Source organism: Sminthopsis crassicaudata, chromosome 2 (genome assembly GCF_048593235.1).
Source record: "Sminthopsis crassicaudata isolate SCR6 chromosome 2, ASM4859323v1, whole genome shotgun sequence".
In the NCBI taxonomy this organism is placed as follows: domain Eukaryota; kingdom Metazoa; phylum Chordata; class Mammalia; order Dasyuromorphia; family Dasyuridae; genus Sminthopsis; species Sminthopsis crassicaudata.
Genome location: NC_133618.1, coordinates 493,731,466 through 493,749,959, shown reverse-complemented (window position 1 = coordinate 493,749,959; position 18,494 = coordinate 493,731,466). Strand labels below are relative to the sequence as shown.

At 41.9% G+C, this 18,494-nt stretch overlaps 1 protein-coding gene across 6 annotated transcripts in view; it reads right to left on the bottom strand.

Moving 5' to 3' along the window:
* Positions 1 to 392: 392 nt before the first annotated feature.
* NLRC5 (NLR family CARD domain containing 5) overlaps positions 393 to 18,494 on the bottom strand; it is a 93,490-nt gene continuing 75,388 nt past the window's right edge. For 2 of the 6 annotated variants that reach the window (XM_074293483.1, XM_074293482.1), the window contains 16 exons: positions 17,530 to 17,610; positions 15,180 to 15,308; positions 11,645 to 11,728; positions 11,261 to 11,344; positions 10,154 to 10,237; positions 9,713 to 9,796; positions 8,908 to 8,991; positions 6,777 to 6,860; positions 5,927 to 6,010; positions 5,670 to 5,747; positions 5,087 to 5,170; positions 4,918 to 4,989; positions 4,026 to 4,109; positions 3,480 to 3,563; positions 2,940 to 3,023; positions 393 to 2,416 (listed from right to left, as the gene is read on the bottom strand). In XM_074293483.1, the coding sequence (XP_074149584.1) occupies positions 2,341 to 2,416; positions 2,940 to 3,023; positions 3,480 to 3,563; positions 4,026 to 4,109; positions 4,918 to 4,989; positions 5,087 to 5,170; positions 5,670 to 5,747; positions 5,927 to 6,010; positions 6,777 to 6,860; positions 8,908 to 8,991; positions 9,713 to 9,796; positions 10,154 to 10,237; positions 11,261 to 11,344; positions 11,645 to 11,728; positions 15,180 to 15,308; positions 17,530 to 17,610 (1,360 nt within the window). In that variant the 3' untranslated portion in view covers positions 393 to 2,340. The other 4 variants (XM_074293484.1, XM_074293485.1, XM_074293486.1 and 1 more) reach the window with 4 other exon arrangements.

Sequence of the window (18,494 nt, the reverse complement as noted above, 5' to 3'; positions counted from 1 at the left end):
CACATGTGCTGTCAGCTATCCCTTGATCTTGCCCCCATGACAGGTCCATCTTTTTCAATCCTATAGTTTTTTGATTACATTGTTTTATGTGTTGCCACTCCATCTTATCTTAAGAATAAAGTTTAATTCTTTAAAGGCAGTAATGTTCCATTCAACAAGTCCATTGGGGTGTTGGTACTCAAAAGATGGGTCTCTATTACTGGGAGAAGTTTGGCGTCTAGACCACAAAGATGACAAAATAGTCTTTGCTTTTAATACTCACGCTTCTCAAAGACTCCTTTGTCTATATCAGTCCTTAATGGACCTCACAATGTGGTACTCACCAAATATTGTCTTATATCTTTCAACTATGGTTCTGTGTGTCTTATCTCCCAAAGAACCACCACTACAAGTTAGGCTTCTCAGTACACTTTAATGTTTGTTAACAACTTTTATCACAACACTTTGAGGTAGGCACATAGAATGGGAGAGCTCTAGAGCCAGAGAACTTTGAAGCCCTTTGTTTTATAGATGAGGAAACTGAGGCCCACAAAGACTTGGCTTCAGACTCCAGTACCAGTGCTTTTTTCCAAGGCTGACTTCAGTGTGAAATTCAGCACATTAGTTCAAGTTTTGTAATCTCTATTTTATAAATGTGGAAACCTAAATTCAGAGAGGATGAGATACATATTCAAGGTCACAAAATTAAATAAGAGGTGGGACTTGAATCCAGGACCCCTCTTTTAAGATCCAGTGAAAGTCTACATTCTTGGAGGGTTTTCAGTGCAGATTCAAACCCCACATTGCTCCACCAATACAAAGAAAAACAATGCTTGTCCTCTAGGAGCTTACAACTTCCAAGGAGATAACCGTGCAAAAATTATGTGCAAACAGAGCATTTGTAGTTGCTTAATAGTAAAGGACAAATCACTGAATGAGTATTGCCTCAGTCAAACTAAGACCTGGGAAACATTTTAACTTAAAATTCTCCAGGATCAACTCCAGTTATCCTGATCCATATCTTGACACTGGACCCAAATGACTCACTTGAATCTAACTCCTTTGCACATCATGGCATCATTTCCCAGATGTCATGGTCCTCTTCTAGAACAAAAAAACAGTGGCTGAATGAAAGGGAAGGGAAAGCCTCGAGGACCCTGAGAAGAAACCTAGACTCATAACTTCACATCACTGAATAACGGGATTTCAGAGGTAGAAGGGACCTGAGAGATCATCTCATCCAATACTCTCATGACAGATAGTTTTCTTGAGCAATAACCTGCAGGAAGGAAGTCCCACATATAAGTCAATGAGAGATCTGGGACCAGAACTCTGGTCTCTTAACTTAGCACACCAGCTGCTCAGATCAGTGCTATCCCACCTTCCTCCAGGGCTTAACCAAAAGGTCTAGTGGGGAGGCTTGCTGGAACGTCTAAGGGATGAAGTATTTTTTCAGTTCAGGATGAAGTATATATATGCTTAATTTCATTTAAGCATCAGAAGCTAGATTTGAAGTCAGTTCCTTTGATTATAGGGCCAGTGCTTTCTTTCTATTGTATCACTTTATGTTAGGTTCTTGCTAAGTGCTAATGAGATAATGAGATATTAGGTTCTTACTAAATGCTAAGTCGGTACTTAACAATTCTCTGGTTCTGGCCTTTACTGGGAGTTTTACTTGTGAACTCCTGGGGAGGAGCTTGCATGCTGAGGAGGAGCAAGTTCATTGGTTGAAGTAATTTTTCCCAGAAGTCCTTGTGTTATCCCACGCCCATTCTCTGGGAGGATAAACGAGGGCGGCACTCAAGAGATTGGGAGTCTTGTCTGGAGGCGGCTCTCTGGAGGAAAGAAGAGTCTCTGCTGTAGGCCAGAGTTGAGGCGGCTCTCTGCAGGAAGAAGTCTCTTCTCTAGACCAGAGAGTGATTGGCAGTTTCTGGAGACAACAGCACATCACAACTTTAGACTCTTAGGAATCTAAAATGGTGGAGCTGGAAGAGACCTTTATAGAACATCTAGTTCTATATTTGTTTTTTGCTTTGTTTTGTTTTGTATTTTACAGTTGAGCAAACTGAAGTCAGAGAAGGGGAAACACTTATGAATGTTACAATGACAGGCAAAGGGCTTGTTCGGTCCAGTACAAAGTCAATACCTTCCTGGAAGGATATTTCAGGAGAGGAGGGATCTGCTTGACAATATCACTGACCCACATCGGGGACATTCCAGGACAAGGAGAGAATGGTCTGGGTATCCTGAGTGGAGACAGCAGCTGAATTGAACAGAGCCTCCACTCTGCAAAGGAGCCATATCCTCCCACGAGGATCTGGTGAGTCTAAGGGAGGAGTTCTGGGGCTCCATGGGGATTGCTTAGGAGAAGTTCAGTCTGGGATCCTGGCCCTGGAGCAACTGGGCTGTGTCCTTGGGGACTGGATTCTTCCACAAGCTGTAGAAGAGGTAGAGGGAATCAGAGGTCACCAAGTTCTGTGTTGGCATCCCCCAGAGATCATTAGGCCATATGATCATAGACCAGAGCTAGAAGGGTCATTTAGTCTAACCTTCTCATTTTGTGGCCTAGAGAGCTATAAAGGACTGTGTGACACATCTAGTAAGTCGCAGAACTGGAAGTGAAACCCAGAGCCTTTAATTCTAAACCTGGATACTTGACACCAGACCTCATTCCCCCTGGATGATGGAAATAGGGTCTATAATGTTCTTCCAGTGGAGCCTCCCAGCTTAACCCTTCTGTCCCATTTTTTCCTTCTCTGAGGCCATATAATTTTTCTGGGAGCCTGGCTTTCCCTTCTCATTTAGCTGAGATCCTGTCTTCTCCTGTATGAATTCCCTTATATTTGTTAGAGGTATGTAGACAGCTGAGAGCCATCTCCAAACTCAACAGCCCTGTCTCACATCCTGCCCTGAGAGAAAGGGGGAGGAAAGTTAACCGGGAAGCTAGAACCCATGTTTACCGTATGACTTGAATTCCAGGATTCTTGGCTAGCCCCTTTGCCAGCAGCTGTGCTCCCAGGGAGCCAATCTGATTGCCCTCCAAACTTGCCAATGGATTAGAGAAGAAAGAAATAGAGAAATAGAGATGGGGTGAGGGCAGAGGCAGGGATAGGAGAATGAGATTATTATTATTCCCTCCATCCTGGACCTAGGCTCATCTAGGAATGATAAGACTCTTCTTCTTAAGGAGTTCCTCTTCTAGTAACCAGCAACACTTCCCCCCCTCCCCCCAGGAGCAGGAGGCTCCAGTGGGATGAAGGATCCATCACAAGGGAGACCTCCCTAAGTGCCAGGACAGAGAAATTGGGTATCACTTTAAGGAGAATGCTGACACTTTTGGCCAAGGAGATGATCTTTGTTTAGAGGCAAGGGGATGAACCTTAAAACTCTTCATTCCAGTCTACCCCAGGGCTCCTGATTTTTCCATTAATTCTGCCCCTTTCTGGTCAATTAGATTCTGCTTCCTCTTTCTCCCTCCCTTACAGCATCCCCATACTCACTCAAATTTCTTCAGTGATTTCATCTGAGGCAGAATATGGGCTAGCTCAGTGGCTCCTTCATTCCCAAGGGAATTCCAGGCCAACCTGTGGAGAGCCTCAAAAATTAGGAGGAAGAGGAAGGGAAGAGGAAGCAAGTGATGATGGGGAAAGAGAATCTCCTAGAATGGAAGCAAGTTCTGAGACAAAGGCAAGAGAATAGATTTGGATTGAGGAGAGAGAAAGGAGGGGAGAGGGGTAGGGGGATAAGAAAGGGTGTGGGTGATGGGAGATTTCCAGACCCTGGAATCTGAGGCTCAGGGGTTTCCTTTCTTTCTGTTCTGTCCCTCCAGGTTTATACCAACAACACAATAATCCCTCCTATAATATAGGAGTTTGTAAAGCTCCTCTGCATCTATGCCCTCAACACATTCTTACAACACCTGTATTACCGTAGTAGGGCAGGATTTATTAGGCTCAGAGACAAAGTAATCCAACCAAAATACCATCAGGGACAAGAGCCAGGTCTAGCATTTCTTGCTTTCTAGCTCTAGATTTTTTTGTACTCACAGGATCTCTTCAAGGTCATGACAGAGAACCAAGCTGCTGGCAAGAGGTTTGGTCATCTGGTCATTAATCCTGCAGGATGTAAGGCTAGGAGAAGATAAAGGAATCAGACTGGGCAAACCCTGAACAAGGAGACTACCATGCTCCCCTAGGCCCTGTCTACTCACTCCATCCCTTACTTTAGTCCAGGGGTTCTCACACTATGGCCCAAGGGCCAGATGCAGCTGGCTGTGGACGTTTATGCAGCCCGCTGGGTTATGGCAAATGGGCTGAGGGGCAGAGACAGAGTGTGAACTTTTGTTTTTACTATAGTCTCGGCCCTCCAACAGTCTGAGGGACAGTGAACTGGCCCCTGTTTAAAAAGTTTGTGGACCACTTTCTCTAGTCATGAAGAGTCAGAGTCTACTAGGATGGACTAAGGTCAGGAAAGCTCTAATTAGGAAGGTTCCAAGGCAGAAAAAGCTCCTGGAATCCCTAAGGGGCTACTTCTTGGGAGCTGGGCAGTGCATGAGGGTCATGGTTCTTGGGCCTTGAACCAGAATAAGAGAAGAGAAGGCCTTGGACGTGTGCCTTATACAAGGCAGGTCTAAATCTCCAGGGGAATAAAAAGAGCATAGTTTTTCCATTCAGGACAGGAGTGGGGAAAAATTTTTTTCTCTGCCAAGGCCTGGAATTCCCTTGGCCACTGAGCTTTTTTTTCAAGCCAAATATTTGGATATTTATAACATCATTCACTGGCCATGCACAATTACCAAGCAGTGGGAGATTATTGTACCTAGCTTTCAGCTCATCATCACCTGGGTTGTCTTGGCAAATGACTTCTTGGGCCTTAAATAGCCCGTGGGCTGAAAATTCCCTACCCCTGATCTAGAAGAACAAATCTAGGGGCACTTACTTTATCTTTCTGAGTTTCAGGAGTCCTTTTGAGAGAGGCAGAATCCATTCAGCAAAAATGTTCTCTGCCAAGCTGTCAGGCAGATGAGAAGGGTCAATGAGAGGCTCCCCCACTGTTCAGCCTTTCTTCCTCTCCCCTTCCTTCATCCCTCCATCTTCTCTTCCTTTACCTGATCTCTTCTATCCATTGGCATCTAACAAGGGCCTGACCCAGGCTCAGTGTCCCCTTGGCACCAATCTGATTGGAACAAAGGCTAGATAGGTAGGAAAAAAATAATATGAGAGTGACCCATGAGGCAGCTATGGGTATAAAGAAGTCCAAGTGGATGAAGGAAAGCTGATGGGCATTTCCACTTCTAGCTGTCCATCAGCCTGAGCAAATACACACAAATGATAATACACAGACAAGAAGACTCCCTTGTAGAAGTTCTTCTGCCATTCTTCTTAGGTTCCTCTCCTCTCTCAGCCCCCCTCTTGGGGCCCAGGATCGCTCACTGTTATGCTCCACTTAGGCCAGAGGGTAGAGATGCCCATAATTAACTGAAATCTTCTAACTCACAATTTCACTGAAGACTATCCCTGCTGTCCCGTCAGTCCTTTTTGGTCAGCAGTACCACCCACATCCTCCTCACCTTATGTGTTACCTTCTGTCTCACCTTCCCCAGCAGTCAAAGAATTTCCCTTCTTATCTTCCACCCCCATATGCCACATAAACATCCCCCTAAGCCCACTCTGTCTAGCACAGATACTCACTACAAGATTTTCAGGTGAGGTGGCAGGTTCTGGGCCAGGCTTATGGCCATCAGGTCCCCCATTGTATTGGCCCCTAAGCTGAAAGGAAAGAAGCAACCCAAGATTACACAACTTCTCTGGTTCTTTCCCTTCTGCCCCATCATCAGGAGCCTGGATCCCCAAAATCAGGAGGGTTGGGAGAAAGGGCTGACAGGGCTGGGGATGCAGGTAAAGGAAATAATCTTCCCATTCCCCAATTTTCAGGGGGCAACACTCACTGTAACTCCTCCACCTGGTCACAGAGTGCCAGTGCCTCAGCTAGGGTCCTGCCTCCTGCTGGGCTGATGCTGTTCCATGAGAGGCTAAACCCACCCCACCCCCCAGAAAGAAGTCATGTCACATATATAAAGTGATATTGCATTATTTGGAGAAGAGAGGACTCAGGAAAGATAAGTCATTTCCTGTTCTACTCTATCTCCCCTGTGCATAGAGAGATACACTTCCCTGTGCTTCTCCTCAACATATAAGGAAGTTATATTTTTTCCAATGCTAGGCATCCTCCAAGTTATTCCAGACATCTCCCTGCCCCCCCCCTAAAATGTCCATCTTAATTATCATCCTCCCAGAAGTGACTACTACCCGCACTCCTAAACAATTCTCCTTTCAGATTTCATGGGAGTTGGAGGGTATGGAATCAAACCCCAGTTTTACCACTTACTACCTACATGACTTTGAGTAAATCAATTGGCCTTTTTTGTTCTGTTTCCATTTAAAAATGAAGATCCTTTCCAACTCTGATCTTGTGAACCCAGAGAAGTCACTGATTTCTGACTTTCTGAAACTGCCTGGTCTTGGCTCTTCAATCCTTCTGGCCTTGATCACTACCTATGAATTCCAGTCTGCCATCAGAAGGGAATCTTGTGGATGTGAAGGGGAGACAGGAATTTTTGGAGCCACGTTAAGGCTCCAAGGTCATATAGTTGCTCTAAGAGACCAAATTCTGCTCCTCTCCTTTCTCTCCAGGGGAGATATTTATCTCCTCATGAGCTATATAGCACAGTCCTGATTTGGGGAGTTGAGGTTCAAAGGGGAAATGTTAATATTTCCCAGTGGGTCTCCATTACTCACTCAATCTTACAGAGCTGTAGCAACTTGGGCAGGATGGCTGATAAATGCTGCACCCCAGCATCTTCAATCTTGTTGTGGCTCAAGCTTGGAGATAAAACAAACTATTACTCAGGCAAGGGCATTCTGTGGAGCTTTACATTTACTATGCTAATAATTCTGTCCAGCAGATGTGTGCTATTGGTCACCAGGGAACCTGGGAAAGGCAATGGGGATGATTTAGTGCAGTTCAATTGCTGGAAGGATATCCTGAATAATAGCAACAGCTGATATTTATATAAATGCTCTAAAGGTTACAAATAGGAAGAGATACTAGACCTGTGGCGTTATTAATATATGGCATTTCCAGGAAGGAAGGAAGGAAAGGAAGGAAGGAAGGAAGGAAGGAAGGAAGGAAGGAAGGAAGGAAGGAAGGAAGGAAGGAAGGAAGGAAGGAAGGAAGGAAGGAAGGGAGGGAGGGAGGAAGGAAGAGAGAGAGAGAGAAAGAAAGAAAGAAAGAAGGAAAGAAAGGAAAGAAGAAGAAAGGAAGGAAGATTTATTAAGTACCTATGTACCAGGCACAGGCTAAGTGCTTCACAATGATTATCTTATTTTATCTTGGATGAAGAAAACCCCTCTGCTACAGCAGATCAGCACCTTTTCTGGAACTTTAAGATTTTAAAGAGTTGCCAAGAACAATGAGAGGTGACTTGTACAGGATCACCCACCAAGATGTGCCATAGGTGGAATTTGAACCCAACTACAGTAGTTACAGTTCTGTGACAGAAACTAAGAACTCAGTAAGTTTCAGAGGTGGGATTGACACCTCATGTCTACCCTGACCCTAATCAAAAATTCATCCTTTCCACTGCAACACTATAACCATGCCCACTACCCACGGGTCGTGGCAGCACCATGCATGCATGTGAACAAGTCAATCAACAAGTATTTAGTATTTGCAAAATATCAGGCACTGTGTGAGGCATGTGGATACTCATACAAAGAATGAAACAATCCTTACATATAAGGAACTTATATTTTGTATATATCTATGTGTGTATGTATATGTACATATACATGTAGAATGCAAGTTCCTTGCAAGTATAAATACATGCATATCAAATATAAAGTGACTACATATATACCCACATGTATACCTACACTGATATATATATATATATACATATATATATATATATATACATCTAACACATTCATATATATACACATACATATCCATACAATATATTCATATATACATTTATAATACATTTTTATATATAAAATAAATACAAGATAATTTGGGAAGGAAAGCACTAGCAATAAGGAAGACTGAGAAAGGCTTCCTGTAGAGGTTGAACTTAAGTTGCATCATAGAAGAAAAGAGGAACTCTCTAAATTGGAGGTAAGGAGGCAGTTCATCCCAGGAGTGAGTGGCCAATGCAAAGGTAAAGAGGTGGGAGATGGTAGGTTGTACATGAGAACAGAGAGAAGAATAATTTGTCTGGATTGAGCAGTGCTAGAGGGGAAGAATAATGTCCATTGAAGTTGGAAAGATTGTATGGGGATAGATTGTGAACGACTTTAAAAGTTAAGTTTTAAATGTTGAAATGAATTTCTATTTGAATCTAGAGTCAATAGGTAGCCGTGAGAGTTTGCTGTATGACAGACTCTCATGGTCAGATCTTCATTTGAGGAAAATGCCTTTTGTAGACATGGGCAGGATAGACCAGAGTGGGTGAGAGGTGAGGAAGGGAGCTGGGAGGATTCTTCAGTTATCTCAGGGAGGATGATGAGGATCAAAACTAGGGTGACAGCTGTGCCAGTGGGGAGAACATCATTATCATCATTTTTGGCTTTTGTTGGTGATGACAGCCATGGACACTCCATAAGTTCCCATAGTCCTTTAATGCTGAAACTGAATTCCTCTGCTGTCCATTAAGCCTCATTCCCTTATGGCTCCTCTTTAGGAGACTGTACTTTCTACATATTTTATCAAGATCCCTGTGGTACCCAGTAGTCCTTGGATCCCAGCTGCACATATGAAAGGATGTGGGAGGCAATGAGACGGGGCAGGAGTCAGAGAATGATTGGCTTCTGTCCCACATTTGGCACTTCTGAGTCTCAAGCTGGAGAAAGAGACAGATGGACTTACTTCAGATCTTTTAAGTTGGTAGCATCCTTGAGGGACTCTGACAGGGAGAAACAATTTTCGCTGCTGAGGCCACTGTGGCTCAAGCTGTGGAGAGATTTGGGAAAACACCCCCAGTGACCATCAGCTCAGGGCTTAAGCTTGGGGGGTGTAGTCTAGAGGAGAAAACTATGAGTAGGGCTAGAGTTTGGGAGCAGAATGAGTTTCCTGATGGGGGTGGGTGGGATGGGCAATAAAAATTTTTCATGATATCGAGCCAGTGGATGGGAGCTTTGAGGGCTAAAGGACATAAGACACCGGGGAATCGAGGAAGTTCTTGAAAGTCATATCACTAAGGGTGGGATGGAGATGAAGTCTGACAATCTCTGTTCTCATGTCCCAAGACATGCAGAGAACTTTGTGGCTTACTAGATAATTTCTCAAATGCTTGCTGAAATAATCGGACTCTATACTCCAGTTCTCCCCATTGCATAAATTCCTGGAAACCATAGCCAGGGATAAGATAGGGATGGGTTTGATTTATTAAGATAAATAATTGGCATCTGTGAATTTAGAGATTGCAGGAACCTTGGGATCTAGTAAAACTCCTTCCTTTTACAAATGGGGAAACTGAGGCATCAAGAAGTGAAGTGACTTCTTTAAGTCTCACAGGAGGTAAATATCAGAACCAGGAGTCAAATAGGGATCTTCTGACTTCAGATCCATTCTTCTTTCATGGCTACCTATGGTCACTAAAGACCATGAGGTAGTAGGGTAGAGGTGGCCCCACTGAAATTCCTGGGATCTAATAAATGCAGGATGAACTCACTCAAGTTTCTGCAGAAGGGACATTCCTTGAAGTCTTTGGACTAGTTCACTCAATGCTAGGTTATCCAGCTGTAGGAAACTGAGGCTATGGAGAGAAGAACCCAAGATAATTCAGCATCTCAAGGAAATGTATTGAGATGACAGTTTAAATGCTATTTAACCAAGGTGTTCTGAAAAGAATTTTGCCATTTAAAAAAAGTGTTTTAGCTGAAAGTCTTGCAATTTCAAACTCTAGATCAGAGGCAAATTGCCGACGAAACATTTGTATTGAAATTCCAGGGCACAGAACACCTAGGAAAGGACAGAACCAAGGAGTCAGTCCACCTAAGAATAATGTAATGGGACAATTTGGATTTAGACAAAACAGCAGGGAAGCATTCTCACCCTCTCCCATTCTTCCCTATCTTCCCTCCCACCCCCTTAGACCTGGCATTCTACTTACTTCAGACTCCTAAGTTGGCATTTCCCTTCCAGAGCTCCAATTAGTACCCTGGTACCTTCCACACTGAACTCATTCTTGGATAGACTGGAAAAAAGCCAAGAACAGAGCAGGGAGTGGTTATATCCTTGTTTCTCCCCTCCTACTCTGAATCCCCTGAAGACAATTCTCCTCTGGGTAAGATTTCTGGTTCTGGAACCAAAACTCTTGGCATCCTAGGATTAGTCCATCCCTCTGAGTCCCAGTGAAGGGAATGTTACTACTACAACGTAGGATCTATAGGCAGCCCTGACAGTATCTGAGGATGGGGAATGAGACCATAGTGGGAAGGTGGCCTTAGATCACAGAGGATCTGGGATAGGCAAGGAAGGGCAGGGTGGAGGGCCATACTAGGCCAGGATTTAGTCAATATAGTTGGTCTGTGTCAGCTCCAGGAGATACTGCTCTCCAAAGGAACTCCTGGCTAAGAGCTACGGACAGTGGAGCTAAAAATGAGAGGTTGACACACAAACATGAAGAAGTAAGGAGGGACAGGGAATGAACGATATCTTTTGGAAAATGGGGAAAGACGGGTTACTAGGCGGTATAATGGATAGAGCATTGATCTTGGAGTCAAGAGGACCTGAGTTCAAATTTGAAGGCCTGAGACACTTACTATGTCTCTGGGACTGTGTGCAAGTTATTTAATTCTACTTAAAAATAGGGAGGGAGGGAAATTGAGGTCCAATGAGGAAAGAGATTTGTCTAACAAGGTCATGTAGCTTTCATAGACATTTTTTAACAGAATATTTCACAACACTCAGATGAGGCAGGCTGGCCTACAGCCAGCCATTCTGCAGATGAAGAAACTAAGACTCAGAGAGGTAAAATCACTTGCTAAAGATCACAAAGTAGATCAGAGATAGAGATAGCACTCAAGTCTTCTGATCTCCAGGCACCAGAGCTTTTTTGCTTGGCCACTTCCATAAATCTCAAGATCTGAGGTTATTTTTAAGTACTAGGAGAGCTCCAATGACCATGTTTTCAAATCTTGCTTCCTCAGGACCTGCCACCAGCAGTGTGGTGACCATACCAACCATACCTTCGTCATGACCCATCAGCACAACTTACTCTAGCTCTTCCAGAGTATTGCAATGACTCAGCCCAGATGCTACATGGCAGACCCCCTCAGGGCTCACTGTGCTGGCTGTCAGCCTGGCAAGAAATAATGATAATAACCTTTGGTTCAGTGTTCTCAAATATTGAGGAAGCGGTTTGGGGAGAGCTAGAGAAGGAATGGGGAGCATTGGAGGGTTCAGGAATTGGGAAGATTCTCTTTCCCTGAACACATTGTCCCATCCAAACTTTCCTCCCCCATCTTCCTAGATAATTCATCTATAGACTACCTAAGAAATAGGAAGTGGACTGAATGTTGTACAAATCTTGGAGAGTAACAAAATATGGCTGAGGTGACTGAGCTAAGCTGTGAAAGGGACATTATTTAAAAAGTTTTACCTAAATTTCTTCAACTCAAGAAGAGACAGAAGCAGAGTCTTGAGTAGCTGGCTGCTGGTATCACACAAGTAAACCTGGGACCAGCTGTGAGAAAAAATAAATTATTCAGAAAGCATTAGAGCCAGAAGTGATGGAGGTCATTTAGTAGTAAGCTTTGTTTTAATGGATGTAGGATTGAGGCACAGAGAAATAACAGAATGCCTCAGAGGTTCCACAGGGAGTCCGTGGGAGACCATTTACTAGGGTATGTACTGAGGAATCTGCTACAGCCTGAAGTCTTAGAAAAGCTACTAACTTAGAAACTACTAACTAGAAAAGCTACTAACTAATAAACATAAACTATTGTTATCTTTCTCATCTCCTATTGCCCACGTATAGGTATTTACTTTCAAATCCTGATTTCATTCCATTTTCACAGTATCATTGAGAAGTTAGGATGGGCAAAGATAAACCTTTCCTTTTGAAAAAATGGAGAAACTGAGGTCTAAAGAGTGGAAGAACCTTGCTCCAAGTCACACAGTCAGGGGTCAAAGCCAGGACAAAAACCCAGATCTCTTTGGCTAAACTATTTTCTTTCTACCATTCCTCCCTAGGATTTATTAACAAAATGTGTTCTTGCCTGAATCTACTAGATTCCAAATTACAGACCTCTGCAGCTGAAAAGGACTTTGGAAGCCATTTAGTCCAACTCATACCCAAAGGAAATTCCTCCTATCACATATCCAGTGATTAAAACAAGTGGTTATCTAGTGCTTCAGTAAGAATCTCAATGTGGAGTAAATGATCACCCCAAGAAACAGGTCAGTTCCCCTTGTGCACAGTGCTAATTACTAGAAAGCTTTGGCTGACATCAAACCTACATCTTTTTCTTTGTAACTTTCTCTTATTGATCTTGGTTTTGATTCTTGGGACCACAAAAAAAAAAAATCAAATTCCTCTTCTATATGACAGTCCTTTAAATACTTAAATTGTCTTCCCTGAGCTTTATCTTTTCCAGGCTAAACATTCCCAGCTCTATCAATCACTCCTTATGTCTGTACAGATCATACTAAACACAATATGTGGTTCAATCTGGGCAAAGAACAATAATAATATTATTTCCTTCTTTCTGGAAGCTCTGCCCCTCTTAAATGTAGTTCAAGATTACATTAGCTTTTGGGGGTTCCACATCACACTGCCAACTTATATTGAGCTTATACTTCATTAAAACCCCCAGATCTTTTTCAGAACAACTGCCATAACTGTCCAACTGCCATAACAACTGTCTGTAACTCTACAATCTTATACATGGAAGGTTAGTTTTTTTGTACTCCCTTTTGAATTTCATCTTACCAGATTCAGCAAATGTTCTAGTTTGTCAGCAGTCAATAATCATATCTTAATTATCTACTATGTGTTAGACTCTGTGCTAAGTGCTGAGGATATAAAGGCAGACAACAGTTCTTGATTTCCAGGAGCTCAAAATCTAATGGAGGAGACAATGTACAAATGAGCCATAGACAGGATAAAGAAGGAATTGTTCATCCTTCTTTCTTGAAGTGGACCAATGGAATCAGGTGGATGAAGTGATGCACTCCCTCTTCCAGAGTTATCAGAGTCTAGTGGCAAGACAGATCAGTTTGACTAGTGATGGCTCCAGAAGCAGTGAGAAACCTTGGCCTTTTAAAGCTAAGCTCTTTCTTGGGTCTCAGTTTGTCTGAGGAAATGCTCATTGAATAATTCAAAGTGAGGTAAGAATTGAGGCAAAAGATGGGCTAGTTTGCATTGTCAAAAAAATCAATCTAGGAGGGGAAAACCCTCAGAGTTTCTGGCTGGAACAGAAACAGTTACCATTTGTACTCACTCTGAGTTATCAAAACGCAAACAATGAGCCAATTGGCAAATAATCAATAAAGGGAAGACACTAGAATTAAGAGGGATTGGGCAGGGATTCTTATAGAATGTGGGATTTTAGTTGGAACTTGAAGGAAGCTAGGGAAGGCAGGAGCCAAGATAAGAAAGAAGAGCCTTTCAGGCAAGTAGAATAGCCAGGAAAAATGCCTAGAATCTGGAAATAGAGTATGTTGTTTGGTGAACAAACATGGCAAGGGAGGCCAGTGTCACTGGGTTTTGGAGGATATGGAGGAAAATAAACTGTAAGATGACTGGAAAGGTAGATTGGAACTTTAAAAGCCAGATGATTTTGTTTGATGCTAGGGGTGATAGGGAACCAGTAGAGTTTATTGAATGGGCTGGGGTAGGAACAACACTTCTTTTGGGAGCCTGCCTGTCATCTGGTATATTAACTAGCCATCCTAGCTTTATGTCATATGTAAATCTAAGGATCTTGCCATTTAGATCTTTATCCAATTCAGTGATAAAAAGGTTAAAATAACACAGGGTCAAACACAGATCCTTGGGGCACTCCACTGGAGCTCTCCTGCCAAGCTGATATCTAAATATTAACAATTACATGTTCTGATTCTTCAACTAGTTCCAAATCCATCTAATTGTTTTTACCATGTGATCCACTTTCCCACAAGATAATATGGCTAAAATCTAAGTCTTGTCCAACTCTTTGTGACCCCCTTTGAGGTTTTCTTGGCAGATACCAGAGTAGTTTGGCATTTCCTTCTCCATCTCATTATTCAGATGAGGAAACCAAGACAAACTGGATTTAAGTGACTTACCCAGGGTCACACAGCGGTAAGTATCTGAGGCCAGATTTGAACTCAGGAAGAGGAGTGTTCCTGATTCCAAGCCCCATGCTCTGTCCACTACATCATTTAGCTGCCAAGAATCTAAGTAAACTACACTTATAGCAGTATCCTGATTTGCTAATTTAGTAACCCTGCCATAAAAGCATATGAAGTTAGTCTACTGTCATGACCTGTCCTTGAGGAAGCCATGCTGGAGCTTCATGATCACTGCTTCTTTTGATAGATATTCTTTGACCATCTCTTAAATGATCCTTTCTAGAATTTTCCCAGAAATTAATGTTCAGAAGCCTATGGAGTTTGCAGATTCTGTTCCTTCTTATTCATGGAAATGCCTTTTTCCAGGACCTTTCTTATTTACTGTGATCTTAAATTTTTTTTTTCATTTAACAAAAAACTTTTTTTCTCCTATGACCTTACAGATACCACTAACAATGACTTTAGGACATAGCTTACTTCGGTCAGAGAGCAAATTCATCAAGGTCAGTTAGGTGGACACTTCCTAGCTCCTCATTTTTGGGGGCATCAATTCTTGGTTAGTTATTTTTGTTCTGTCATTACCAATGCAATCCCCCTCTAAAAAAAAGAAAGCCAATCCAAACCCAGAAACAAAATGAGATTTTAGTGGCTCAGCCTTTTCTGTTGTCAATAATCATTGTCCCATCTACCTTGGGATATGGAAACAGACCATGTGGATCTACTTAAACCTGACCAATACCTCTGATCTCTGAGGTAATATCAAGGAGGGACATTTGGAGCTTATCCTAAGACCCCTGGTCACCTTGACCATGATTTTTATAGAGAGATAAGTGGGGGCTCAGCTTCAGAGATATACTCACCTAAGCTCCTGTAGTCTCATGTACTTTTCAACCATCTGCCTGATGACAAGGGTCTGGTTGGTTCCTATGTCACACTGGGACAGACCATATGGAAAAGTCAGGCTGGCTTCTTGGTCACACTGGCTCGGTCTGCAATGAAATTGGGACAGAAGAAATCCAGTTAAATTATACTAGATGCCAACTATGTGCTAGATACTGGGTGCACAAAGAAAAAATGATAGTTCTCCTCAAAAAGCTTAAATTTTGCATGGGGTCTACAAGCTTATGCCTCTCCAACTTTCCTTAACTTTAAGAAACTGTCCCTTCCTAGAGCAGGTGATTTATAGAAAGACCTTCAAAGGAAAAGGTCATAGGTGAATTCAGGAAAGTTCCAGGTTCATTATGGGTTTGGCTGATATTATCTTATAGTACTAGAATACTTAAAATGGGGTTGATGAACTTTAAAAAAAATTTAATAATTGTATTTCAAAGTAAATAGTTTCCTTTGCTACTCTATGCATTTTCTACATTAAAAATATGATTCTTAGCAGGAGTTGATAGGCTTTGCCAGCCTGCCAGAGAAGGTAAGACACAAAAAGATGAAGGATCCCTGGTTTAGTGATTTTTTAGCATACAATTCAGGGTGGCTGGCGATGGTAAATTCCAGTTGTCATGCTAAGTTAGGTATTTTTTAATTGCAATTTTATTGCAGACCAGCCCAGTGTGACCTAGGTAGGAATCCTTAAAGTCCTTAAAGAGGTATTGGTCAAGCTTAAGGACATGTTAAGGACATGGCAAGTTAGGTATTTATAAATAGGGTATTAGAAGTGAAACTCCCAACATGAACTTTTAATTGTGGTTACCAAATTGGTTAGTTATTTTTGTTCTGTCATTACCAATGCAATCCCCCTCCTTTAGTGGAATTTCTTTTTAAATTAGAGGGTCCCACAGTGTCCAAGTCCACTCTGGGGAGGCTGATGCTGATGGTTACTTGGAACTCAGCAGTCCTGTGCTGCTGTAGTCTTAAAGCCAATCAGGCATTCACACTAAATCTTTCACTAATGTGGCAAACTACTGGGACTGGGAGTGGAGGGGAACAACAGAGAAGGGGAGCCCTAGGCTGCCTAAGGAAGGGCAAAATGGCCCAAACTGGAACAGGTCAAAGCTTTTGTGCTTATCAGCAATAGGATCTTGCTATGATTGCCACTGCCCTTCCAGCTAGGGAGGAAGAGGAACAGTAAAAAGTATAAGAGAAGGAAGAAAATGAACATTAGGAAGAGGAAAAAAGAGGAGAAGGAAGAGAAAAAGGAGAAAAGAGAGATAGAAGAAGGAAAAGGAGAAGAAAAAGAGAAGAAGGAAGAAGGGGGAGAAGGAAGAAAAGGAAAAAGGAGGAAAAACTGGAAGAGGAGGAGGAGGAAGAGGAAGAGAAAGAAGAAAAGAAGAAAGAAGGGAAGAGAAGATAAAGGAAGAGGAGAAAGAAGAAAAAAGAGAAGGAAGAAGGGAAAAGAAAGAGAGGGAGGAGAAAGGGGAAAAGGTGAAGGAAGAGGAGGAAGAGAGGAAGAAAAAGAGAAAAAGGAAGGGTAGTAGGGATAAGAAATTGAAGGGGGCTAAATTTAGAAAGAGGTTGAAATTCTGTTTCTCATGAGACTATGACCCAGGGGGAAGATATAAGCAGCTTCAGGAAAAGTTTATCTGAATTCCTGCGTAATAGATCTCTCTTATGTTATTAAATGAAACTGCTTGTTTGGGAACTTCTAGACCTCACAAAGCTCTTGTTGGTGCTTGAATTATAACTATTGTGTTTATATTATATGTACCTACCAAACTATAAGCACTATAAGAATAGAGGCTCATTTAAATTTTGTATTTTCTCCAGAATCTAACCTAGAGATCTGTACAGAATGGCCAATTAAATAATCGTTTGTTGAGTTTCTTGATTTATAATTCTGTTCTTTAGGCTGCCACCTCATCAGTTCATTCAACTGTCTACTTGGTGGGAAAAGAGAAAATGTGGAGAAAACAACACATAGACCTCATGGATCAAGAGAATCAACTTGATATGGGTAAAATGGCTATTAGCTCTGCCCATGGTATAGACATATCCATATAACTCTGAAACATGGTATTTAATAATGCCATGGTATATCAATTTAATATTAATTTATCAGGATTTAACAGATTAACCAATCCAATAACTCTATCATGGTTCAAGAGGAATTTCTATTGAGTCCTTGCAGGATGAAATTAACTGTGGAATTGGCTCTAGAGAATTTATTTAACATTTGGACCTAGTTCTATCCACCCCACTAGCTCTAGACACAGTCGACAACAACTGAGGACACAGAAGACCCATTTGTGCACTGGAACTTACCTTAAAGTGTCAGCTGCAAAATTCCCCATCTTCTGGGGAAATGTCTCTTCAATCTGGAGGAGAGACTGTTGTCTGCACATGCTAGGAGAAGGAAGAGGGTTATATCTAAAGGAGGAGATGTAATTGGAGGCAGCTGAGAGACGAGAGCTTCCTGCCTGGACCTTTACAGTTACAGTATCATAGGATCATAGATTTCAAGCTGGAAGGGAATTAGTGCTTAGAAGTCTAACTCTTCTTATTTTAGAGATAAGAGATTGAGGCCCAGATTGATTAAGGGACTTGTCCACGGTTACACAGCTATTCAGTGTTGAGGGCACTAGTTAAACCCAGATTTTTCTGAATAATCTATAAATTTTGTTGTGATGTCAGTAAGAATATTAGATGACCTCTAAGTAGCCCTATGTTACAGAACTGGAAGGGATTTTCAAGATCTAGCTCAGGGGGAAGTGACTTGCCTAGGATAACAAAACTAATAAATTATAGATCTGGATCTCAGTTTCAGGTTTCCTGACTTCAAAGCCAGTGTTTTTTTGTTTTTGTTTTTTTTTTTCACTACAATTTCCTGTCTACTCTCTACTTCTAGTGATCAAAAATTCAAATTTAAAATTTTTATACATAAAAATTTAAAATTCCATTGCAAATCAGACTATTTTCTACTTTGATAATTATGCCTACAAGAGGGTAAAGAGTTGTCCTGGATCATCTCAGTACTCTCTTTGTCCCCAGTCCCTCTCTGTTCCCCAAAGGAAAGAACTAGAACCAGAAAGGGAAGGGGCCCTTGGTCATTTTCTAATCTAATCCCCTCATTTTACAAATGAGGAAACAATGACTTTCCAAGATTAGTTGTTGTTGAGTCATTTCAGTAGGGTATGACTCTTCTTTGACTCCATTTGAGTGTTCTTAGCAGAGACATTGGTTTTACCCTTTCCTTTTTCAGCTTATTTTATAAATGAGAAAACTGAGAT